The 25,402-nt window shown below is 52.0% G+C and overlaps 2 protein-coding genes across 2 annotated transcripts in view; both read right to left on the reverse strand.

Annotated features, from left to right (window-relative positions):
- Positions 1-1,368: 1,368 nt before the first annotated feature.
- On the reverse strand, positions 1,369-8,500 carry APRT (adenine phosphoribosyltransferase). Its single transcript, XM_060254180.1, has 5 exons — positions 8,252-8,500; positions 6,069-6,172; positions 3,413-3,546; positions 3,228-3,306; positions 1,369-2,480 (listed from the first exon to the last, which is right to left on the reverse strand). Exons 1-5 carry the CDS (start codon positions 8,389-8,391, stop codon positions 2,338-2,340), a joined length of 600 nt encoding a protein of 199 aa, XP_060110163.1. The 5' UTR covers positions 8,392-8,500; the 3' UTR covers positions 1,369-2,337.
- A 2,571-nt stretch (positions 8,501-11,071) lies between these two features.
- GALNS (galactosamine (N-acetyl)-6-sulfatase) overlaps positions 11,072-25,402 on the reverse strand; it is a 98,083-nt gene continuing 83,752 nt past the window's right edge. Inside the window, 2 exon segments of the mRNA XM_060254243.1 lie at positions 11,072-12,077; positions 19,081-19,198. Coding sequence (XP_060110226.1) covers positions 11,991-12,077; positions 19,081-19,198 — 205 coding nt within the window. The 3' untranslated portion in view covers positions 11,072-11,990.

Genomic DNA, 25,402 nt, shown 5'->3' on the forward strand with positions numbered 1-25,402 from the left:
TCCACTTTGCACCCCCCACCCCCAAGCACCAAGGATACAGAGCATCACTGCCCCAGACAGTTCCAATAAAATGCTGTGGCTAATAGTGATCCTCTCATTCTACTCTTAGTCATGGCTAGCAGGACAACTGTGGGTTCCAGCAGCAACTAAATCCTGAACATCAGGGGTTATTGCAGTTGCTGGAGTCAGCACTTGTGCACAAGGCCTTTTAAGTGTGTGTTTGTGGAAAGATGCTGAATGTCCACAAGTTCAGTCTGCTGTTTCTGATAGGTTGGTTGGGGTGTTATTTCAGCATTTTAGGGGGAGGTGTTCGTGAAGTTCCTGTATTGTGCAGGGGGCTAGATGACCCTGAGTGTCCCTTCCAGCTCTGTGATTGTATGATCCGTGAGTTCAAAATAATCTTGTGACTCAAGCGTACCGTCTATTTGTGAGTTTTTATAACGGGGGTGGCCAAACTGTAGCTCAGGAGCCATATGTGGCTCTCAAAAGTCCCCGCTATCCCATTGGCCAGCTTAGAGAAGGCATTTCTCTTTGAATTACTTCTTTAAGCCAAGCCAGCTAGCAGCTTGGAGAATGCATTTAAAGCTGCTTCCTTTCCACCTCTCCCATGTATTTGCTATCTGGAGAGCCAGTTCGGTGTAGTGGTTAAGTGTGTGGACTCTTATCCGGGAGAACCGGGTTTGATTCCCCACTCCTCCACTTGCAGCTGCTGGAATGGCCTTGGGTCAGCCATAGCTCTTGCAGAGGTTGTCCTTGAAAGGGTAGTTGAAAGAGCCAGTTTGGTGTAGTGGTTAAGTGTTTGGACTCTTATTTGGGAGAACTGGGTTTGATTCCCCACTTCTCCACTTGCACCTGCTAGCATGGCCTTGGGTCAGCCATAGCTCTGGCAGAGGTCCTTGAAAGGGCAGCTGCTATGAGAGCTCTCTCCAGCCCCACCCACCTCACAGGGTGTCTGTTGTGTGGGAGGAAGGTAAAGGAAATTGTGAGCCGCTCTGAGCCGCTTCAGAGTGGAGGGCGGGATATAAATCCAATATCTTCTTCCTTCCCTCCCTTCCTTGCGGCTCTCAAACATCTGGTATTCATTCTATGTGGCTTTTACATAAAAGCAAGTTTGGCCACCCTTGTTTTATAACTAGTTAAGAATAAACAGCTGAATGCCTCTGCCTTTGGTAGAGGGGAGCTCCATGGCCCCCTTCCCTTTTTGTCCACACAGCACACTCTCTCTAATTTGCAGCCAGAGTTAAATTGTACAGAACATCACAGCAGAAAGCCCCTTTCTGAAAACGGGGGCTTCTTGAATACTGCCCCCCCCCCCCCCCAATTTTCCTGGCCTCGGCCCAAGCAAGCAAAAATAATCCAGCCGGGTGCTTTACAATTCTGACTGCAGCAGAGAAGCAGCACTCCACACATTTATTAGTGCAATGAAAGATACGCTCTTTGGGTATAGCACTCTTGAACAGAAAGGACTGCTTTGTGTCAGAGGTGGTAGGAAAAACCCCTGCCCGTCTGTGGGCAGATGGAAAATATCCATGTAAAAGAAGTCACTGAGGTTTCTACTGTCAAGGCGTGCCTGGAGTCGCTACAGCATCAGTGCCAAAGGGTCTGGTGCAAACAGAGATGGGAGTGGTGCTGTGGATTAAATCTACAAGGTTCAAAAAGGGCAGTGGGCTAATACTAAGGGAAAATCCAGGCTGTCCTGTTTGGGAGACGGCTCTTTTTTTCCTCCAGCTGAGACCTTGAAGCCACCAGCAGCCCTTAAAAGGTCAGGCCAATGTTGTCCTGCCAGTAGCCACTTCTAGCTATGGCCAAGCCCTTCCTAGGCTGGTCAAACCCTCACTCCGTTTCTGCAGCCAGATGTCTCTGTTTACCCCTCCAAGGGTGTCCGACTGAGGAAGTCCCACCTCGTGACAGTGGAATTAAGGCAACAGCCTGAGTTGCGAAATAAAAAAAAAAAAGGGTGTGTGTGGCTTGTATGTTTAGCGGGAAACCTAAATCACAGCAAACGTTTGTCTTAGCCAGTCTAAGGCCCAGATTGCAAGACAGGGTGAGGGATTTCTCAGCAGGTGGCAGGACCAATCCTCCAGCCCTGTCTCAACAAAACAAGGAGTGCCTCAATTCTTGGGTCACTTTGATCCCAGCGCGCCCAATTAAGTCCAACACAGCCAGACAGAGAGTTGCTTGCCTGCTGGAGGCGTGCCTAAGGCTTGTGTTGGCATAAACCAGGCCACCCGAATGCCCCGCAGAGCTGGAAAGAAGCTCGGAAATGGGAAGAGGGTCTCCCCAAACGATGCAGGCAGCTGCAGAGCGTGAGGGCCTCCTCCTGCCCCCCCCCCCCAGTCAGTCATACTGCAGCACTGAGTACAGCGGGAACGGCTTGAGCAGGTCAGCCCCTTGAAGGAATTTCAACTCGATGAGCACCACGCAGTCCAGGATCTCTGCCTTCAGCTTGGACATCAGCTCGCAAGCAGCTCGCATCGTTCCTGCCGGCCAAAAGAAAAGGGGATCAGGCAGCTGCAACGCAAGAAAAAGCGGGGGGGGGGGGGGAAACTTGCTTAATGTAAGAGCTGCACAGAAAAAACGTCAGATGTGTTGAGAGCCACAGGACGTGAACATCATATGCTTGAAAGCCACAAGACAAGGAGGAAGGGAAATAGAAGGGAGGGAAGGGAGAAGAGGTGGAAAGAAAGCAACTTTAAATGCCTTCTCCAAGCTGGCTGACAGGGTAGAGGGAGAGCCACACAATATATGTGAGCCACAGTTTGGTCACCCCTGAGAAAACCCATCCCAGGCAGGCAGCTGCTGCTGCTTCCCGCTGACAAGGACTCTGGTTTTGTCAGTTGTGCAGAATTTGAAGATATGAGAACATACACTGAGGAATAAAAAGGAGATTATTAGAACCTTTGGACCCCCCGCCCTTTGAGACTGCAAATCTGGATGACGTCTGGTGAAAGGCGAGCGGCTCTAGAAGGGGTGGCTGCCCTCAAAAAAGCAGAAGGAAGGAGCCATTTCCTGATCTGTGCTGGACGTTGCAGCTGGTTTGCTCCTTTCGGGGATTTCACCCTGCTGCCCCCACACTTGCAGTCTTTTCACCACCCAAGCCTGGAAACGGCTTGCAGAAATTAAAGCCGAACCTCCCAAGGTGGTGAGAGCAAGATACAGACACGGAAGTCATAAAAAGCGCCAGACGGGCACAGCTAATTTGTAAGCTGCTAGCTGGCCATGCTTACCTCCCGTGGCCAGCAAGTCGTCGATTAAGATCACTTTCTGGCCTGGCTGCACTGCGTCGCTCTGAACTTCCAGCTCTGCCTGCAGGGCAGCAAACAAGGCTTGCTTAATGGCACTCCTCAAGCAGGTAAATAACCACTGCCCCAGAGGGGCCACAAGCCCAGCAGACGCAAAGGCCCAAGTTTACCTTTCCATATTCAAGGGTATAAGAGACGGATTCCGTACGGCCCGGGAGCTTCCCCTTTTTACGGATCAGCACAAACCCGACTCCCAGACGCTGAGCCAGGATTGGTCCAAAGAGGAAGCCTCGCGAATCCAAGCCTGCAAGAATTGGAAGTGGGGTTGAGAAAGGCAGGGCTGCCACTAAAATTTCATTTTGAATTTCCCGGACTTCCCCTGACCAACATTTGTCAATTTCCCTGACCATTCTGTGTCCGTTGAGAGCCAGTTTGGTGTAGCGGTGAAATGTGTGGACTCTTCTCTGGGAGAACAGGGTTTGATCCCCCACTCCTCCACTTGCACCTGCTGGAATGGCCTTGGGTCAGCCAGAGCTCTGGCAGAGGTTGTCCTTGAAAGGGCAGCTTCTGAGAGAGCCTCTCAGCCCCACCCACCTCACAGGGTGTCTGTTGTGGGGGAAGAGGATAAAGGAGATTGTAAGCCGCTTTGAGTCTCTGATTCAGAGAGAAGGGCAGGGTATAAATCTGCAGTCTTCTTCTATAACCACAAGTTAAAAAATGAGTAGGTCATAGGAACATAAGAGAAGCCATGTTGGATCAGGCCAGTGGCCCATCCAGTCCAACACTCTGTGTCACACAGTGGCCAATATATGTGTGTGTGTGTATATACATACATACACACACTTATACATACATATACACATATATATACACACACACACATACATATATACTGTGTCTAATAGTCACTGGTGGACCTCTGCTCCATATTTTTATCCAATTCACTCTTGAAGGTGGCCATGCTTGTGGCCGCCACCACCTCCTGTGGCAGTGAATTCCACATGTTAATCACCCTTTGGGTGAAGAAGGACTTCCTTTTATCCGTTTTAACCTGACTGCTCAGCAGTTTCATTGAATGCCCAAGAGTTCTTGTATTGTGAGAAAGGGAGAAAAGGACTTCTCTCTCTCTACCCTCTCCATCCCATGCATAATCTTGTAAACCTCTAACATGTCACCCCGCAGTCGACGTTTCTCCAAGCTAAAGAGCCCCAAGCGTTTGAACCTTTCTTCATAGGGAAAGGGTTCCAACCCTTTAATCATTCTAGTTGCCCTTTTCTGCACTATTTCCAATGCTAGAATATCCTTTTTTCGTGTTGCATTAACGCAAGGCTTAATGAAATGTTCCACTCTACAACTACACAAGTCTCAACTGCAAAAAATATTTGTCAAAGGAAGAGCATAAATGGGGGGCCTTTGTCATCTGCAAACCGTCTATGGGGGCAGATAGTTTTGGAAGACCGACCCCAACTCATCAGACCAAAGAGGTGGATTCTCAGCTGGTGGGCAGGAGCATGCTCACAAACACATGACTGTGGAGGAAATCTGAACGGGATGCACAAAACCCAGCATGGGATCTTATTGCACGATGTTCAGATGTCATCAAAAGGAGCCCAGTGGCCGTTTGCAACAGCAGCAATAGATGGTAATGGAGCTCCAAATTCTGCAACTGGTTTTTCTTGTTTAAATGCACCGATGTGCTTCTCTTCCAGAAACTGACTCGAAGTGGTTTGATGAGCAAGGAGCTCCAGTCCAGGTCTCAGCCTTGCATCATGAGGACTAATGGCGAGAAAAGCACCTCTGAGCATGCACAGAGGGGCTGCTGCAACCTGCTCCTGCCCATCAGGGCCTGCGTGCGAGGTTGCAGGATTTCCAGGCAGGCTGGAGGGTCTTGGCTGTTTGATTTTTTAGAAATTCGATCCTGGGCACGGGACCACAAGGAATGTCAAGCCTGTATTCTTAGCAATAGTCACTGGAATAGCAATAACACTTTTACACAATAAGTGTATACGCAACCTACATTTATCAAAATACACGCGTGGCAAAAATCATCGTAAATAACTTAACTCTAAAACTAAGTTGGCCTTAAAGGGGCAATTGACTCCTATTTTGTTCTGCTACTTCAGACCAACACGGCTGCCTACTTGGATCTTGTTAACCACTCATAATACTTAATTAAACAAACGCTCATAAGACATGATTCAACCAACAAGCGAGAGCCGGAACAGAAAGCGCAATTAACATGTGTTGATGCAAGCTGTTAAATGTTGTGCTGAGGCTCCAGGATAAAAGAAAAAGGCTGATGAAGAGAAAAAGGACCGGAGAGAGAAAAAGGCTGATGAAGGACCGGCACTGAAACCGTGAGGAATCCCGGGCTAATGGTCTCTTAGAGACAAGCTTTGCTGGAAATTTGAGGACTTCACCCAAGTTGCTGGACATAAGCTGGAACAGCAGGAAGGCATCTGCCTCTGAGGAACTGTATTTTTTATCTTTATACAGCAGACAGTGTGGGGGAATGAATGGAACTCTTTTTCCAGTCACATTGGTTGAATCATGTATTATGAGCATTTGTTTAATTAAGTATTATGAGTGGTTTACAAGTTACTTATGATTTTTGCTACAAATGTATTTTGTTAAATGTAGGCTTAATACATACTTATTGTGTAAAAGTGTTATTGCTCTTCTGGTGATTTTTGGCTTTAATAATGCATTCTCAGCAAGGCCGCTGTGTAGGTTATTTTCTGGGGTTTGTGCCAACATTTCTGGAACTCTGACCCCGCCTCCCCCTCTCCGGCACAGGCGATGAACTCCACCTGGGGATGAACTCACCTGCAATTAACTCCACCTGGGGATGCTGGTCCCTCACGTGAGTTTCCAGGAGATCGATGGCAGCTCGGAATGCCTCTGGGTCCTTCAGCAGTGGAGTGATATCTCTGGAGGAGAAAGAAAGACACACCAGTGGTGGGAGTTCCTGAGTTCTTCAGGCAGAGGAAGGCAGAGTTCTTTACACACCTGCTGCAATATCTTGTATCTCTGCAGGAGAACTGCAACAACATTTGACTTGCTCAAGGCGCCAAAAGCAGATGTTCCCTCCCACAGGGAACTACCCCAGTGGAGCAGAACAGCACCCATATGGGCTCCCCACACCTGGATTCCACCCTTTCTACCTGCAGCTACCGGTTGTCTGCATATGCCCCTCACTTTACACCTGGTCTGGGAGGTGGGCTAGGCTAACTAATTTTTGCAGGTTTCCACGAAAGGCAGAGAAGGAGGAGAAGCATTGGATTTCTACCCTGCCCTTCACTCCAGTGTGCGATCACCTTCTCTTCCTCTCCCCACAACAGGCACCTTGTGGGGGAGGTGGGGCTGAGAGAGCTGTGACTGATCCAGGGCCACCCAGCCAGCTGTGTGTAGAGGAATGGGGAATCAAACCCAGCTCTCCAGAGTTCTCCACTCTTAAGCGACACCCCACACCGGGCAAAAAATGGAATGCACATCCTGGGAAGACTTGTTCAATGTGATAGTTGGGAGAACCAGGTAATGCCAAGTTGTGCAAGTCCTTCTCCATTAAACGACTCAGGGAGGTTCAAGAAACCATTTATTAAGATAAAGTCACGACAGGATAGACAGTTGTTGCTAAAACTGGCTTTAGCAGGCAAAGCCGCCTTACGTATACCTTAGGGATGACTGTTATACATTTAAAAGCTCAATGCACCAAAAGCAGATGTCCCCTCCCCCCCCAAGTTCAGTCTCTTCATTTGCAGGTACAAGCCGTTCTCTGAGAACCAGACACTGGACCTTGGGACCCTGGGGACAGGGTGAAAGATACTTCATGGGATATTGTAGGGGAGGGACGGTGGCTCAGTGGTAGAGCATCTGCTTGGTAAGCAGAAGGTCCCAGGTTCAATCCCCAGCGTCTCCAACTAAAAAAGATCCAGGCAAGTAGGTGTGAAAAACCTCCGCTTGAGACCCTGGAGAGCCGCTGCCAATGTGAGTAGACAATACTGACTTTGATGGACCGAGGGCCTGAGTCAGTAGAAGGCAGCTTCATATGTTCTGTTACTAGGGGAAGGACAGTGGCTCAGTGGTAGAGCATCTGCTTGGCATGCAGAAGGTCCCAGGTTCAATCCCTGGCATCTCCAACTAAAAAGGGTCCAGGCAAGTAGGTGTGAAAAACCTCAGCTTGAGACCCTGGAGAGCAGGGGAGGGACGGTGGCTCAGTGGTAGAGCATCTGCTTGGGAAGCAGGAGGTCCCAGGTTCAATCCCCGGCATCTCCAACTAAAAAGGGTCCAGGCAAGTAGGTGTGAAAAACCTCAGCTTGAGACCCTGGAGAGCTGCTGCCGGTCTGACTTTGATAGACGAAAGAGGGTCTGATTCAGTAGAAGGCAGCTTCAGATGTTCATGAATGTTACCATACAGAATGCAGATAGGCAGCCTGCATAGCACAGAGCGTTAAGGTTTCTACAGGGATCTCATTGGCAAAAAAAGATGGCAAGAGGCATGCCTGACAGGTAAAAACCAGGAAGTCCTGGGTTCAAAGCTCACTTCCCTCCCCTGCTTGCTGGCTGTTCAACCAAGGCATCCTCAACCTCAGCCCCTCTTGGAAGTGGAAACATTCTTGCTCTACTTTGCAGCGTTATTGCAAAGGCTGGAGAACCGGGGGCGCTCCGCAGTCCTTTTTGCAGGGCCCTTTCTCGCAAGAAGCGGTTTCAGCCACAGCGTAACGGGGGGAGGGAGGGAAAAGCTCGCGAGGCTTGAGCTGAGTCAGCCGGGATCGCCAGCGGGGCAAGGAGGTCGACGCACCGCCTCTGCCGCTCCTTCTTCTCTGCGCCGCCAACTTCTGGCCCCGCGGAAGCGTCTGCAACCGCTTCCACCCCGGGAACGTGGCATCAAGAGCGCCTCTGAGCATGCACAAAGCGCGCCCACCTCGGGGAGCAGCAGGCTCAGCCCCCCCCCCCGAATTGCAATGGCCTCGTCCTGCCCTCTGCACGTGCCCAGAGGCCCCTCTTACCGGAAGAGCACCCCCGGCGCGGGGAAGTCCGGGAAGTCCCGCACGCGATCCCGCACCAGCCGCAGCCGCTCCGCGCTCATCTTGCTCAGAAACCTCGTGCCGGGCGCAGCACGCATGCGCGGCAACACGGCACAGACCATCGGAGCGGGGGGAGGGCAGAAAGGCCGGGCTGGGAGGAACCATTCGCCGGCCGCGCGGGGGGGGGAGAGCGGAGCCCGGGGAAGGCGCGCGGCAGGGGGCTCTGGAGAGGCGTGGCGGGTCTGAAGGTGCCAAGTCCAATTAAAGAAATATCTGAGGACTTTGGGGGTGGAGCCAGGAGACATTGGGGGTGGAGCCAGGAGCGAGGCTGCGCCAAGCGTGATTGAACTCCAAAGGGAGACCTGGCCGTCACATATAAAGGGGCCGCACACCTTTTCAATGCCTTCACTCCATTGGAAATCATGAAGGATAGGGGCACCTTCTCCGGGGGCTCATAGCATTGGATCTCCTGGTCCAATCCTTTTGAAACTTGGAGGGTCTTTTGCGGAGAGGCGCTGGATGCTATGCTCAAAATTTTGCACCTCTACCCACAAAAACAGCCCCCCCCCCGAGCCCCAGATACTTGTGGATCAATTCGCCATTGTACTCTATGGGAATCGATTTGCATAGGGGATAATGGAGCACCCTGCAGACATTTCTCTCCCCACCCCCTTTTCTGATGAGCCTGAAGCGAGGGCAGGGTCTCCTAACCGGGAGATCCCCTGCCCCCACCTGGGGATTGGCAACCCTATGCGAGTCCCAGGGAAAAACAGGAACTCCGTCTGACGGAGCACAGGGCCATCTGACGGAGCATAAGGTTCCACCAAGCCTTACAGGGGGTTGGACTAGATGACCCTGCAGGTCCCTTCCAACTCTTATGATTCTGCTGAGGACTTGTCTGGCGAGGGTTTATGTATTGGTTGCATGCTTTCTCAATTTTTCTCCCCAGGAGGTATTCAAAATCACCTTTCATTGTCTCCCCCCCACCATTCTCACAACAACCCCATGAGGTAGGTGAGCTGGAGAATAAGTGGCCTGGGGAAGATTCTGTGCCAGAGGAGGCATTTGAACCTGGGTCCAATTCAACCCCGTACACTACTCTAGTTCTCAAAGCCGCCTATCATAGCAGTACCCCTTCTGACACACTCAAGAAGACTGCAGATTTATACCCTGCCCTTCTCTCTGAATCAGACTCAGAACGGCTTACAATCTCCTATATCTTCTCCCCCCACAACAGACACCCTGTGAGGTGGGTGGGGCTGAGAGAGCTCTCCCAGCAGCTGCCCTTTCAAGGACAACTCTGCGAGAGCTATGGCTGACCCAAGGCCATTCCAGCAGGTGCAAACGGAGGAGTGGGGAATCAAATGCGGTTCTCCCAGATAAGAGTCTGCACATTTAATCGCTACACCGAACTAGCTCTCAAGGTTAGGGTTTTTACCTCCTGGGGGGGGAAGTGCTTCCCAGGTACATGGGGGGGGATTGCTTTGTTTTGGGTTTTTTTTTACATCAAGTTGCCCCCAGCCTTTCATAACCCTGTTGCGTTTCCAAAGCAAGACATTCCCCAGGTGGTTTTGTCAGTGGCTGCCTCTGCGCAGCAGGTCTCCCATCCGAATTCTAACTGCAACCGGCCTTGATGAGCTCCCAGAACCTGCCAAGATAAGGCTCGCCAGGGCAGGGCTGCAGAAAAATATAGCCCCCTCTCCCCCCAAGAGAACAGGGATTGGGTGGTGTAAAGTCCCACGTTGCTCTTTGCTTCCCCCTCCTCCTGTGGAGGGTTTCTCTACTGCTGACCACAGAACGTTTTTGTGCCTGCTGCAAGATCTGCCCCTTCCCCTCTTTGGAAAGGCCTTGTAAGAATTAAGTGCAATAAAAGGCCAGCTCAGGGCCAGATTACACCCTGTGGAGGCCCCTAGGCAGGCAAAATCTCAGGGGTCCTTGCAAATTATCTCAAGAGTCAGAGTGGCCGCCCCGCTGCCTGCGGCCCCTGCTGCAGCCTGCGGGCCCCTTCTCTAAAGCCCCCTTGACAAAGCTGTGGGGAAGAGGCAGCGAGAGGCAAGCTTGGCTATTATGCCAGCAGCAGCCGTACCAGGCAAGTCGGGCGAAGAGTGGCTCAGTTGCTGGCTGCCTGTGCAGGCTCCGAGGGCTGCAAACGGGGGAAGCCAGCCCGGGGCCCCGAAAGGCAAGGAGGCCCATAGGCCACTGCCTACTCGGCCTAATTGCTAATCCAGTCTGGGGCCAGCTAAGTTCTGGAGACCCCTCATGGGGCTTTCCACGCAAGAGATGAGTGGAGGGGTGGGTTGCCATTGCCTGCCCCTGCAGGGTGACTCCGGTCTTCCTCCGTGCACTTTCCCACCCAAATGTTAATTGCAGCCACCCCCGCTTCGTTTCCAAGCTCGGATAAGCTTTGGGCGGGTTAAACCTTTTCACAGGTTAAAGCAACGGTTGGCTCAGGTGATTTGCAAAGTTGCTTTTCACTACAACCCTGCGAGGTGGGCGACTCTTGTACAGCGTGAGGGGCGCTTGTTCCCGAGCCGTATGCTCAGCGGAGGCTGGTCTTCCACTACTCAGGGCCTGTCCTGGAAGATGCCTGGCTGTAGTCAAGAGACACATTCCTCTCCTGTTTGTGTCTGGAGTCCATCTCCGCTTCAGCCAGAACCTTTGGGCCCACACCTGGTAGCCAGACGGGTGTCACAGCAGCAGCTTCCCCGGCGTTAAAATCTTGCAACACCTGCGTCTGCATTGGAAATGTTCCCTTCCACAGTCCCACTGCACAAGCAATCCAGGAAAAATTGGCACAGCCCATTAAAATCAAAGATTGTATTAGCCTTCGTTCCTTACAATCACGCAACAGTTAAGAGTTACAAATCTGACACAAGTATTTTTAGAAAGTCGGCATTTTAACAAAGGTACGGAATGAGGTTTCATTTGACGCAATCATGGGGGTTTTTTTATTTTTAAAAAAGTAGAAAGTCCTTCATATTAAGTTTTGGCACTTCTTAAACAAGCAGAATTGGAACCCAAGTCCTAAAAGGAAAGTAGAAAGTCCTTCATGTTCACCTTTGGCACTTCATAAACAAGCAGGATGGGAACCCAAGTCCTAAGAGGAATGCCAACGGCTGTTGTTTGCACAGCTTAAGAACCTGTAAAGCCCCACCCAGCAAAAGAGCAACTTTTCCCCAGCCTCATGCCCTCAGAAAACCCACAAGCGAAGAATGAAGGCAACAGCAACTGGTGCTCCCCAGGTAGACTGCCCTTGGACATGGAGGTTCCAGTTTAGCAACAGCTGCCCACCCCAGCGAAAGAGAATCCTCCTTCCAGCCTGGTGCCCCAGGAAAACCCACTAGCAAAGCATGAAGGCAGTGGCCCTCCCCGCCAGCCGCTGGTGCTTCAGGGGGTTCCAGTGAACTAGCAATAGCTGCGGCTGGCTCCGTCTCCTGGGAGAGTGCCAAGAGCACACTGCAGATAGGAAGAGGAGGCCTCTGTCCCGGGAAGCATCTGAGCTGAGCAACCCTGAGGGCGAGCAGGCACCGCTTCCTCCTGGCCATGTGAGCCCAGAAGGGCTCTGCTTCCTCACGCCAGAAAGCCTCCATTTGCAGCCCCCCCCCCCCCATTGCTGCTGTAAGAACCCTGAGAGAGGAAAGGCAAGGCAGCCCATCTGGACCTTTTCCCTGACGCGTAAGAGCAGCAGTGACTGCCAGGTCTCCAGCAGACGGGGAGAGGCTCAGTGGGGCCAGACGCACTTCTGTGGGTCGGAAGGGGGAGGCTTCAAGCACTTGCCCAGCTTCTCGCAGCCTGGAGGGGCCCAATTCTGTTGGAAGAGAAAGAGAACCAGGGTTACCTTTGGGCAGTTCCAAGTGCTTCATGACGGGGGCAGAGGGGGCAGGCAAGGGAAGTCGGGGGCCCTCCAAGTGCCAGCCAGAGAAGCTCACAGAGGCCCACAGCGAAGCTTTGGGGCGCTCGCTTTGTTTACAGTCTGCCTTTCTTGTGGCAACTTGAGGTGGATCACAGAAAATCAGCCCACTGGGGAATTAAAAAAAACCAAACACGTGTTTTCTCCTTTGTGGCGGGCGAATGCCTGAAGTTCTTTCTGAAACAGTTGCTTGCTGCCAGTTTGGTACTAAAGACCTCAGCCAGAATGACACGCTCACTTCTTCCAGAAACCCTCCGCCCCCCAGGAAAAGTTGACCAATCCTTCCTCCCCACTCTGATTTATTAAATTTATGAATCACCCAATCCTTGGCCTCTGGACAATGCATAAGTCCATAAAAACATATAAATAAAACAATTCGTAACTTCAAACATTTTAAAATCAGATGGCGACAATGAATCCTGGTTCTGACGGCGGCTACTTTGCAGGCAGAAGTGTGAGAGCTGCAGCTTCAGGACTGGCATGCAAAGGAGGGAAAGATGGAGAAGCTCATGCTGTCCAGCATGGCCTGAGAAGACACAAGGACCTAGAGGGAGGGTGTGGGCCCAACCCTTCCCCCCTCCCCAAAGTTATTACAGGATTTAAAGCCTCATCCCCATTCGGTTTCATGGCATATTTCATCCAGAAGCAGCACAAGAAACAAGTGTCCAAAATGTCCATGCCATCAGCCCGGGCAGTCCTACCTTCTTGATAACAAGGTTATGCATTCCCCTCCCCTCCAACGCCCACACTCCACCCCTCCTGGATTGTCTGAGCTCCTCCTCCCAGCCTCATGACAAGTGTGCAGCCCTTTGTGTGCCGACAGAAAGAAAGAGCAGGTCTGAGACTTTGAAAGGCTCTATAATTATTTTGTGCAGATGTATTTGCAGAGATTACCCAAAGAGCTCCGGAGAAGGCGGCCCGTCTCCAAAGACCAAGGGTGAGACAGATAAGAACATTTGTGTTTTAATGAGCAGTTTGATGGATTAGCCCGTCGAGTGATGGATTAGGAGCCATTTACATGGCGACACCAAAATGGGGGAACGGAGCCTGCGTGCCTCCGTGGTTTGCAGGAATTCTCTTGCCCTAGTTTGAGTCCTGCAGAGGATACCCAATGTCAGCGAAGGAGAACAGATGCCTGGTCCTTGCTACTGAGGCAGTCTGTGCTGAGCTTCAAAAGCAAGGCTCAGCTGAAACACAGGTATGAGCAACGCCCACCCAACCAGGTGCCTTCCACTGGGTCAGCCTCTGGGAAAGTGTGGGGGAGACCCCTAGGACTCTCTCGATGCCACAACAGAGGCTCCGACAAGGTGCCTTTCCTTAAGCGATCCCGCTGTCCCTTGAATTAACTGAAGACCTTGGGGTCGGCTGTCTCACGCAGCTGACCCCCCCTGCGCTGGATAGCAAGCCACCCCCACCCCCATAAGACAACACTCTGACCCCCGCAGTGTGCAAACTGTGGCTCGGGAGCCACATTTGGCTCTTTCACATATATTGTGTGGCTCCTGAAGCCCCCGCCGCCCCGTGGGCTGGCTCAGAGAAGGTATTTCTGTCATTAAATGCACTCTCCAAGCCAAGTCAGCCAGAGGCTTTGAAATGATTCTATGAGTCTAAATGCATTTAAAGTTGCTTTCTTTCTACCTCTCCTCCCCATCTTCCTTCTGACATTCATGTCTTGCGCTTTCAACATTTGACATTTATTCTATGTGGCTCTTAGGTTAAGCAAGTTTGGCCACCCTTAGCCAAGACAACCCCTGGAGAAAACACGTGCAAGCGGACTATGTGGAGTCAAGTCCCCACCCCCACCCCCCATCCAGCAAGTATGGGCCAATCCTGAATCCCAGCAGGCAGCAGGGATACAGCGTGCTGCAAGAGGGCCCTCAAACCCCACAAAGGATGCTCTGCCCCCCCCCCCGCCCCGTTTCTTCACTGGCCGGCTGCTCTCTTGCCCAGCACCTGTTTCCGAAAGAGGCCACAGTGAAGCCCTCGAACGCGGTCCCCTGGCTGACCCCTCTTCAGCACCTGAGAATTGCAGGCGACACTCTGCCCTTCAGCCTGGAGATCTCATGGTCAAAAGCCTCAGTGACAGACCTTTCTTCCATAAATCTCACCAGCCCCTTTTGAAATCCATCGAAGGCAGCGTTCGTTGGCCACCTACTGTGGCAGTGAGTTCCACGGGTCAACTGCCCACTGAAGAAGAAGACTGCAGATTTATGCCCCGCCCTTCTCCCTGAATCAGAGACTCAAGAGTGGCTCACAATCTCCTATATCTTCTCCCCCCACAACAGACACCCTGTGAGGTGGGTGGGGCTGAGAGGGCTCTCCCAGCAGCTGCCCTTTCAAGGAGAACTCCGCGAGAGCTATGGCTGACCCAAGGCCATGCCAGCAGCTGCAAGTGGAGGAGTGAGGAATGTTTTGGATTTTATAACCGTAAGGCATTGTTATTTCGGTATTGTGACTGTGAGCCGCCCAGAGTACGTATGGAGTGGGCGGCAGACAAATGTAAGGTAAATAAAATAAACAGTGCCCCCACTACACCACACTGGTTCTCTTGCATCAAAGAGTCCCTCCTTCCCCCCTGAATTCTATCATTACGCGAAGCACCAAGCAGCTTCTTTCTAGCTAGTTTTCTCCGCATAACGTGAGTTGCCTTTTTCACCCTCCAAAAATCAGCAGCGGGTCTTTCGGCCCTCCTTTTCAGAGGGGGTCCCAGCTCTGTGAACCACCGGACTGCCCTTCTCTGCGCCTTTCCAGCATTCTGAGAAGCAACGCCCAGAGTGGCAGGTGGCCCTCCCCCCCACCTCCCCTTGTCCTTCTCGTGCCCCTCCCCTGCAAGGCCTCTGGGCCGGGGACCGCATTGCTTTTAATATTCTGTGCAGCGCCGAGCACAGGCCCTCTCGGCACAACATCCATCTCCTCCTCAAAAGAGCAGCCAAGCAAATCCCGCCCCCCCTCTCCTCCCCCCCAATCCAGGGGAGAATCCGGCTGTCAGCTCTGAAAGGTCATTCATGCCCTCACCGTCCGCTCACTCTCTGCGCTATTTATAGCCACTTGGCGTGGTGGGAGAGAGCAGAGAAAGAGGGCTCCCATTCCGGGCAGCTCTTTGCACTAGGTGGCGCTGGCGGTCCAGCAGTGGGAGCGCGAGAGGCCCTGCACAGCTCTGGGCAATTAGTGGGGCTTCCGTGATTGGGTTTTGGCTTCCGAAGCGCCAAGGAAAGGTCCGCTGAAGTGGTGCAGGAAGAGCATTGCATGGAAACCAAACCCTTCGAGGCAGGCAAAGGGAAGCTGGTCCACCAAAGAAGCGCAAAGCCCTTGGCTGGAAGGGTCAGGATTCAAAGAAGAAGAAGGCAACAGATTTATACCCCGCCCTTCTCTCTGAACCAGAGACTCAGAGCAGCTCACAATCTCCCATAGCTTCTTCCCCCACGACAGACACCCTGTGAGGTGGGTGGGGCTGAGAGGGCTCTCACAGCAGCTGCCCTTTCAAGGACAACCTCTGCCAGAGCTATGGCTGACCCAAGGCCATCCCAGCAGATGCAAGTGGAGGAGGGGGGAATCAAACCCTGTTCTCCCAGATAAGAGTCTGCACCCTTAACCACGACACCAAACGGTCTGGATTTTCAACACAGGGCCACCTTTTGAACTCTTGACACACACTTCAGGTGCCGCAGGCTGACGGTCCAGACTTGTGCAGAGGCATACGAATATCTACCTGGAAGAGCCACCTGCCCCCCACAAACTCCCAACGTAGTGGCACTCCCAGTCTCATTTAACTATTGGCCTCTGCAGGTGAGACAGCTGTGCTCTCCAGAGAGGCTTTGGACTCTCCCTGAAACTTGGCCCATTCTTTAAGCCACTCCTGCCTGTGGCAGACAGTCCCACAGTCTCAATGCCTGGCTTGACCACTGGCTCGTTGGTCGCACTGGCTTTTGGTTCCCTTCGACTACTCCCTGTCCTCATGGGCAAGGCTGCAGCAGGGAACACCAGCAGGCTGTGCAGAGGACGGGCAGCACGAGGAAGGAGGAGCCTTGTGGCAAGACTGTCCGAGTGAGCAGGATGAATGGCGGAACCTCCTCGACCAGCTAAATCTGTTTCCAGGGAAAGGTCCTAGCCCTCCCCTTACCCCTAATGGTCCCAACTTTCCGAATGTGCAGATCTCACTGCCATCTAGAAGAAGATGATATTAGATTTCTATCCTGCCCTCCACTCCAAATCTCAAAGACTCAGAGCGGCTCACAATCTCCTTTACCTTCCCCCCCCCCCCACAACAGACACCCTGTGAGGTGGGTGGGGCTGAGAGAGCTCTCACAGCAGCTGCCCTTTCAAGGACAACCTCTGCCAGAGCTATGGCTGACCCAAGGCCATTCCAGCAGCTGCAAGAGGAGGAGTGGGGAATCAAACCCGGTTCTCCCAGATAAGAGAGCTCTGGCTGACCCAAGGCCATTCCAGCAGGTGCAAGAGGAGGAGTGGGGAATCAAACCTGGTTCTCCCAGATAAGAGTCCGCACATTTCACCACTACACCAAACTGGCTCATCTACATGGCTATGCTTCCTTTGCTAAAAAGAAACAGCCACAGAGGATTTGGGGCTGGGGCTGGGGGTGGGATTCTGAGAGGTATTAATTCAAGCCAGCAAAAGGGGTTTCCTCCCCCAGTAGCCTCTTTGCATTGCTCAGTTTCTGCTTAGTGTCACTCTTATCTGCTTCAACCCAAGGGCACCTTGGAGGCCGACCAAGTTTTATTCTGGGCAGAAGCTTTTGTGGTCTCCGAGGTGCCTGGCTGCACTCCGGCTTTGCTCTGCTGCTTCAGACCAACCCGACGGCCCACCTGGATCGATCTTACCTGCTTCATTTCAGAGGGTAGCCAGGTTGGTCGGCTGCAGAGCGGCTAGATGGGAGTCCAGAAGCACCTTGGAGAGCAACGAGATTTTTTTTGGGGGGGGGGGGGAGAGTCACAGCTCAGATCATTCAGATACAAGAAGGAACGGAAATCCCCGTGCCGGATATATATCCCCGTCTGAAAGCGGGAGGGGTGCAGCAATGAAGGCAGCCATGATGCAATGGTGCGGTCTCATTTGGAGTACTGTGTGCAGTTCTGGTCACTGCACCACAAAAAAGGGATATTATAGCATTGGGAAAAGTCCAGAAAAGGGCAACTAGAATGATTAAAGGGCTGGAACACTTTCCCCATGAAGAAAGGTTAACACGCTTGGGGCTCTTTAGCTTGGAGAAACATCCACTGAGAGGTGTCATGATAGAGGTTGACAAGATTCTGCATGGGATGGAGAAAGTAGAGAAAGAAGTACTTTTCTCCCTTTCTCGCAATACAAGAACTCGTTGGGCACGCCATGAAATTGCTGAGCAGTCGGGTTAGAACTGATAAAAGGAAGTCCTTTTTCACCCAAAGAGTGATTAACTCTTGGAATCCACTGCCACAGGAGGTGTGGTGGCTGCAAGCACAGAGAGCTTCAAGAAGGGATTGCATAAGCATATGGAGCAGAGCTCCATCAGTGGCTGTTAGCCACAGCATGTTGATGGAACTCTCAGTCTGGGGTAAGTGATGCTCTGTATTCTTGGTGCTTGGGGGGAGAAACAGTGGGAGGGCTTCTAGTGTCTTGGCCCCACTGGTGGACCTCCTGATGGCCCCTGGGTTTTTTTGACCACAGTGTGACACAGAGTGTTGGACTGGATGGGCCACTGGCTGATCCACCATGGCATCTCTGATGTTCTTATGTCTGGGGCAGTGATGCTCTGTATCTTTGGTGCTTGGGGGGCACAGTGGGAGGGCTTCTGGTGTCCTGACCCCACTGATGGACCTCCTGATGGCACCTGGGGTTTTTGGCCACTGTGTGACACAGAGTGTTGGACTGAAGGGGCCACTGGCAGCGGCTCTCCAGGGTCTCAGGCAGAGATCTTTCACATCACCACCTGCCAGATCCTTTAACTGAAAATGCCAGGGATGGAACCTGGGACCTTTTGTGTGCCAAACAGAGGCTCTTCCTTCGAGCCACAGCCCCAAGTCCTATCTAGTCCACTCTTAGAATCACAGAATCCTGGAGTTGGAAGGTACCTCCAGGGTCATCTAGTCCAACCCCCTTGGCACAATGCAGGAAACTCACAAATACCAACCCCTAAATACACAGGATCAGCATTGCTGTCAGATGGCCACCTAGCCTCTGTTTAAGAACCTCCGAGGAAGGAGAGCCCACCACCTTCCAGGGAAGCCTGTTCCACTGAGGAACTGCTCTAACGGTCAGGAAGTTCTTCCTAATGTTGAGCCGGAAACTCTTTTGACTTAATTTCAACCCATTGGTTCTGGTCCTACCTTCTGGGGCCACAGAAAACAATTTCACACCATCCTCTCTAGGACAGCCCTTCAAGCATTTGAAGATGGTGATCCTATCACCTCCCAGCTGCCTCCTCTCTAGGCTAAACAGGCCCAGCTCCTTCAACCTTTCTGCATAGGACTTGGTCTTCAGTTCCCGTTCTGACTGACAGGGGCTCTCCAGCCTGTCTTTTGGCATCCTTCTAGCTGGAAATCCGGGGGACTGAACCTGGAACCTTCTTCACAGAAGGCTGGGAGCTATGCACTCCCGCCCCCCTTCCACTGACTGCCCATCTCTTTGAAATGGCATTTGAGAAGCGTTGAGATGAATGATAAAGGAGGAGGAGGAGGAAGCCTCCAGGTGGTGGACAGTGATTTCTCCCAGGCCCATTCTGGGCTCCTTTGGTGCCTCTGCACACCTCAGATAACAGATTTTCAGGGCATTCTGTGGAGTAGACTCCGCTCCCATCAAAAGGAAGAACGACGGCTTCCTTTTTCGCCTATGAAGGGAGAGGTTTAAGCTCTACAAAAGATGTTGGCCTCCAAGGATTTTAAGGTTGAGTTACGTTTTAATCCCTTACCATGGCTGCCTTGTCGCAGACGTTCAGCTGGGGCTGCCCAGGTAGCAGTGTCTCCTGGTGCTGCTGGACTACCGGAGAGATTCTCTTCAGGACTGTTTGGTACTCGGCACTAGAAAAACTGGAGGGACAGGGGGAAAAAAAAGAGTGCAGCGGTTACAAAGCTGTCAATGCAGGAAACGGGTCTGTCTGGGTGGAAGGGGTCCTATCAATGGACTACAAACGGAGCCACGTTATTCTGGAAGAAGAAGAAGAATTGCAGATTTATACCCCGCCCTTCTCTCTGAATCAGAGACTCAAAGTGGCTTACAATCTCCTTTATCTTCTCCCCCCACAACAGACACCCTGTGAGGTAGATGGGGCTGAGAAAGCTCTCACAGCAGCTGCCCTTTCCAGGACAACCTCTGCCAGAGCTCTGGCTGACCCAAGGCCATTCCAGCAGCTGCAAGTGGAGGAGTGGGGAATCAAACCTGGTTCTCCCAGATAAGAGAGCTCTGGCTGACCCAAGGCCAATCCAGCAGCTGCAAGTGGAGGAGTGGGGAATCAAACCCGGTTCTCCCAGATAAGAGACCTCTGGCTGACCCAAGGCCATTCCAGCAGGTGCAAGTGGAGGAGTGGGGAATCCAACCCGGTTCTCCCAGATAAGCGAGCTCTGGCTGACCCAAGGCCATTCCAGCAGCTGCAAGTGGAGGAGTGGGGAATCAAACCCGGTTCTCCCAGATAAGAGAGCTCTGACTGACCCTAGGCCATTCCAGCAGCTGCAAGTGGAGGAGTGGGGAATCAAACCCGGTTCTCCCAGATAAGAGAGCTCTGGCTGACCCAAGGCCATTCCAGCAGGTGTAAGTGGAGGAGGGGGGAATCAAACCCAGTTCTCCCAGATAAGAGAGCTCTGGCTTACCCAAGGCCATTCCAGCAGCTGCAAGTGGAGGAGTGGAGAATCAAACCCGGTTCTCCCAGATAAGAGAGCTCTGGCTGACCCAGGGTCATTCCAGCAGCTGCAAGTGGAGGAGTGGAGAATCAAACCCGGTTATCCCAGATAAGAGAGCTATGGCTGACCCAGGGTCATTCCAGCAGCTGCAAGTGGAGGAGGGGAGAATCAATCCCGGTTCTCCCAGATAAGAGAGCTCTGGCTGACCCAAGGCCATTCCAGCAGCTGCAAGTGGAGGAGGGGAGAATCAAACCCGGTTCTCCCAGATAAGAGTCCACGCACTTCACCACCACACCAAACTGGCTCTCTCGGAGAACACAGAATAGAGATCTTCCCATTCATTCTCAGCCTCTGAGTCCCATGCCACCCAGAAGACCAACAAAGTTTAATTCTAGGTATAAGCTTCTACCCAGAATAAAACTTTGTTGATCTTAAAAGGTGCCGCAGGACTCAAACTTTGTTCTGCTGTTTCAGACCAACATGGCGAATCACCTGAACCTGTTCCCAACTTTAGCAGCCCCTGTGGGCTGAGCGACAGAAGGCTTTTTGTTATTAGCAGTACGGCAGTTTTTAAATCGCAGCAGCTGCGATGGAGTTCTGCCCATGGTGGAGGGCATCACAACCACACTGGAAGTTGGATGGGAAAACATCTGAGAAAGAAATGCCCTCATTTTGGCCCAGGCTTATAACAATCGAGTGATTAACAGACATTCTCACAACTTGACATGTTACTGTTTTATTGGTTTCTCATGCTCATGCTACCCAGATCAAGGGTATGTTCAATTTGTTAATTTTGCTATTGTGTCATTGGATCTTAAATTTGTACCATTTTGCATTCTAAACCACTGTCTACCAGCTCTGTGTAGCTCTGCTCACTGTGCCTGATTCCTCGTCTGATGAAGTGTGCTTAGAGCACACGAAAGCTGACATTCTGAATAAATCTCTGTTGGTCTTAAAGGTGCGCCTTGACTCCTACTTTGTTCTGCTGCTTCAGACCAACACGGCTGCCCGCTTGGATCTATCTACACTAGAATGCAAAGCTGGCTCCGCCACTGCAAGGAAGACACTGCCCTCGGGGGTCTGGATGCTTATGGAAACGTAGGGATACAGCACTAAGGCGGTGCCCACCCGGGGCCACGCTTGCTTGGATGCACCGTCCTCCTCATGCCATGGGCAACTGCCTTCGGAGCGTACAGAATCCCAGCCTGTTAGGAATACCCATGGACTGCTGGGTAGACATTAGGGGGGAAAAATAACGGTAAGAGTAGTTCGGCAGTGGGATGGGCTGCCTTGGTAGGTGGTGAGCTCCCCCTCACTGGGAATCTTTAAGCAGCTCCAGGCCACGGGTGGCCAAACTGTGGCTCGGGAACCAAATCTGGCTCTTTCACACATATTGTGTGGCTCTTCTAGCCTCCACTGCCCTGTCCACTGGCTTGGAGAAGGCATTTATCTATTTAAATCACTTCACCAAGCCAGCAGGTGGCTTGGAGAATGCATTTAAAGTCAAAGTTGCTTTCTTTCGACCTTTCCCTTCCTCTCCATCTATTTGCCTTCCTTCCTTCCTTCCTGTCTTGCGGCTCTCCAATATATCTAACATTTATTCTATGTGGCTCTTACGTTAAGCGAGTTTGGCTCCCCCTGCTCTAGGCTGATCCTGCACTGAGCAGGCGGTTGGACTAGATGGCCTCTATGGCCCCCTCCAACTCTAGGATTGCATAGCTGCATTCTGTAGGGAAAGGCTTGCTGGCAAGGGAATGCCACTGACTCTGTGATGTTTGTGTCCCCATTTAAAAAGACAAAAGATCTTGCCACCCCCATCAGACACACTGGAGCATGGCTACGAAAAAGTGAAAGACATCGCTGCAAGAATGCATTCATTTACTGACTGGGTGGTTGTGTTGTGTTGTGTTTTTTAAATCCTCCCCTGTTCCCAAATCACTCAGGGCAGGAGAAAAATCAGAAAGACACCAAACGCTGCAGCGACCTGAGATGGCGGTTAAGTCACAGCCCTGCTCTCTTGCTTGCTGGAGTCACCCAAGGCTGGGAGACAGAGGAGACCTTTTGAACTTCTCGGCAGGTTATCGGGATTGTGATATGTAGGACTGTGGTTCGGGGAGAAAACTAAAAGCTGAGCACGATGTAACCTGTACTCAGCACAGCGAAAGATGCTGGAAATATTAACCTTGGCTGGCTTCTGGCTGTACACAAATCTGCGGGAGTGAGGCTTCACCCAAACCAAGCAAGGCACTCCCAGACCGATTCCCCACTAGCCTCACCTCGCTCTCGCTCTCCTCTTCTCCGTGGGGCTTCCATCAGTTTTTGCACAAACTGCCCCGAGGCTGCAATTCGCCCCGCCTCTTTCGCACAGCAAACAAGATCCTCTAAAAACCGGTTTCTGTTTGCTGCACGAAAAAGGCAAAGCTAATTGCAGCCCCGGGACAGATACTGTGAAATCCGACGGAAGCCCCGCGGAGAAGAGGAGCCTGAGGGCGGCAGAAGGCTAGTAGGGAATCGGTCACAAACTGTTCCAGAAAGCAGGAGTTTAGCTTGACTCTCTCCAGCGCGTATTAAGAGGGAGCTGGAAACTGCCCCCCCCCACTTCGCCAAGTCCCTAGCAATCCCCCCCTTACTCTTATCAGGATTATAACTCCAGCAGGTATTTGTTTAAGTGGCTTAACGCTCCCTTTCACTGCAGTATTACTTCAAGTACTTCTTAAATGGAGGATTAATACCCAGTGATCTCATTTTGTCCATCATATTAAGAGTCACTTAGGAAACAAAGAACAGCAAATTGCTTTTGGAGATAAAATGGAAACGCCAACACTCAGGCCTCATCTCAGACCTCTGCGCTCGCGGCCCGAGTCTGACGCTGGCCCTGGGGCTCAGGCTAGCCCCCAAAGTCAATCCCGGCTGAAGCCGCCCTGGGACGCGCCAACTGTTTCCAGGAAGTCCTATCAAGATCACATCTCCTTGGCAGCCTTCCAGGGACGGGGAGGGAATCTGTGGGCAAGCAAGCCTGACGGGGAAGTCTGACTGCGCAGTGGGGCTCAGGGCAAAGGGAACAGAGCCTTTGGGAACAGAGTTCGAGCTTTGTGACCTGGGCCAGTTTGTCAACCAAGCAGCTGCATTCGGGAGAACTGTGGAGATTTGCGAAGAAGGAGGAGGAGGAAGAGGAGAACTGAGATATGGAGAAACCTCCTTTGTTACGAAATCTTTTTACAGCACCTAATAATGTAGTTTTTAAATTGTTTATATATGTTTTTTATTCTTTTATCACTATAATTTGAATTGTTTTTACCATGATTGTTAGCTGCCCAGAGTCCGCTCGCGTAGCAGGCGGCACAGAAATATAAAGTAAATAAATAAATAAATGGAAGACGACTGTAGATTTATACCCCGCCCTTCTCTCTGAATCAGAGTCTCAGAGCAGCCTACAATCTCCTTTACCTTCTTCCCCCACAACAGACACCCTGTGAGGTGGGTGGGGCTGAGAGAGCTCTCCCAGAAGCTGCCCTTTCAAGGACAGAATCTCAGAGCAGCCTACAATCTCCTTTCCCTTCCTCCCCCACAACTGACACCCTGTGAGGTGGGTGGGGCAGAGAGAGCTCTCCCAGAAGCTACCCTTTCAAGGACAGAATCTCAGAGCAGCCTACAATCTCCTTTCCCTTCCTCCCCCACAACAGACACCCTGCGAGGTGGGTGGGGCAGGGAGAGCTCTCCCAGAAGCTACCCTTTCAAGGACAGGCTCTCAGAGCAGCCTACAATCTCCTTTCCCTTCCTTCCTCACAACAGACACCCTGTGAGGTGGGTGGGGCAGAGAGAGCTCTCCCAGAAGCTACCCTTTCAAGGACAGGCTCTCAGAGCAGCCTACAATCTCCTTTCCCTTCCTTCCTCACAACAGACACCCTGTGAGGTGGGTGGGGCTGAGAGAGCTCTCCCAGAAGCTGCCCTTTCAAGGACAACTCCTGCGAAAGCTCTGGCTGACCCAAGGCCATTCCAGCAGCTGCAAGTGGAGGAGTGGGGAATCAAACCCGGTTCTCCCAGATAAGAGTCCGCACACTTAATCATTACACCAAACTGGATTCACTGCTTCATACCCACTAGAGTTGCTACCCACAGGTTTTAGTGTTTCGTTATAGTGGTTGGAAGTGAGTGACTGAGCATGCCTGGGCATTGGGGAGGGGGGGCTGCATCACTCTAAGTGTGTCTACCTAGATATGCACTGTTGGTGGTTCTGTTCAGATGGGGATGGGATGCCTCCGTCTTATCCTCTGACCCCCTCCTCCCCTTGTCTTCTCACTCTCTCCTTCGCACGTGGCCTTCCATGGAGACACATGTCTCAGCCGGCCTCTCCAGCAGAGACGATGCCCTCACCCTCCCACACACAGGATGCCAGACCAGCTGGCCACTGGTGACGGGGAAAGCACTCTTGAAATCAGGCTTCTTTCTCTTCCTTGGACTGCAGCCTCAGTGTGAACTGGATCGACTGGAATAAAATGTACGTCTATCCTTTTTTGCAACATACTTCTTGCTTGGGAAATTTATTGCCTGCAATGAGTCTCAACCCTTCTACGACTGGGCAGCAGCTTCTGCTATATTAACCAATATCCCAATCACCAGCATTTCTGTATCATTTTAGAGGCTCCACGCTGCTTGTGCGTATTGTCTCCATTTTGCTTTAGCAGTGCTGTAAGGTAGGTCAGTCTTATTATGCCCATACTGTGGATGGGAAGACTGAGGGGAGAAACTGAAAGGGCCCTTTTAACATTTTCCCAGCGGGGCCCTCTCACTGAGGTCAGCAACGAGGTCCAGAGAGATGGAGATAACAGCATGAGGTATCAGTGCTGGGCGAACATCTGCAGAATTCTTGAGCATCAGTGTTTTAGCCAAGTTCCTTGGCTTTTCCCCAGCCTTTAGTGGAAAAGTGCCATGCAGCCTCTCGGGGGCTGCAACGGAGAGGAGAAAGAGTAGCCGTGGGCCCTTGCCATTCTGCCCACTTGTGTCCTCGAAGCCACATCTTCCCCCACCCGGCCCAGCCCTGCCTTCTAACATGCAGGGGGAACGAAGCAGGGCTTGTCGGAAGGCTGCTGGGGGCAGCAATATATTTGGCCAAGGTTCTTGCAAGGACAAGAGGGAGGGAGGGTGGCTCAGTGGTAGAGCATCTGCTTGGGAAGCCGAAGGTCCCAGGTTCAATCCCTGGCATCTCCAAAAAAAGGGTCCAGGCAAATAGGTGTGAAAAACCTCAGCTTGAGACCCTGGAGAGCCGCTGCCAGTCTGAGAAGACAATACTGACTTTGATGGACCACAGAGGGTCTGATTCAGTATAAGGCAGCTTCATATGTTCATATGACAAGAACAAAAGAGCCACCTGACGGCAAGCCACACCTCAAGGGCAAA

Source organism: Heteronotia binoei, chromosome 14, assembly GCF_032191835.1.
Source record: "Heteronotia binoei isolate CCM8104 ecotype False Entrance Well chromosome 14, APGP_CSIRO_Hbin_v1, whole genome shotgun sequence".
NCBI classification, from domain to species: Eukaryota; Metazoa; Chordata; class Lepidosauria; order Squamata; family Gekkonidae; genus Heteronotia; species Heteronotia binoei.

Excerpts from the sequence above, each read along its gene's own strand:
- APRT (XM_060254180.1), bottom strand. The coding sequence starts at position 8,391 with ATGGTCTGTGCCGTGTTGCCGCGCATGCGTGCTGCGCCCGGCACGAGG. Across the intron at positions 3,547-6,068 it reads CCAGGTGGAGTTAATTGCAG|GCTTGGATTCGCGAGGCTTC; the intron begins GTGAGTTCATCC and ends CAATTCTTGCAG. Across the intron at positions 3,307-3,412 it reads ATACCCTTGAATATGGAAAG|GCAGAGCTGGAAGTTCAGAG; the intron begins GTAAACTTGGGC and ends GCTGCCCTGCAG.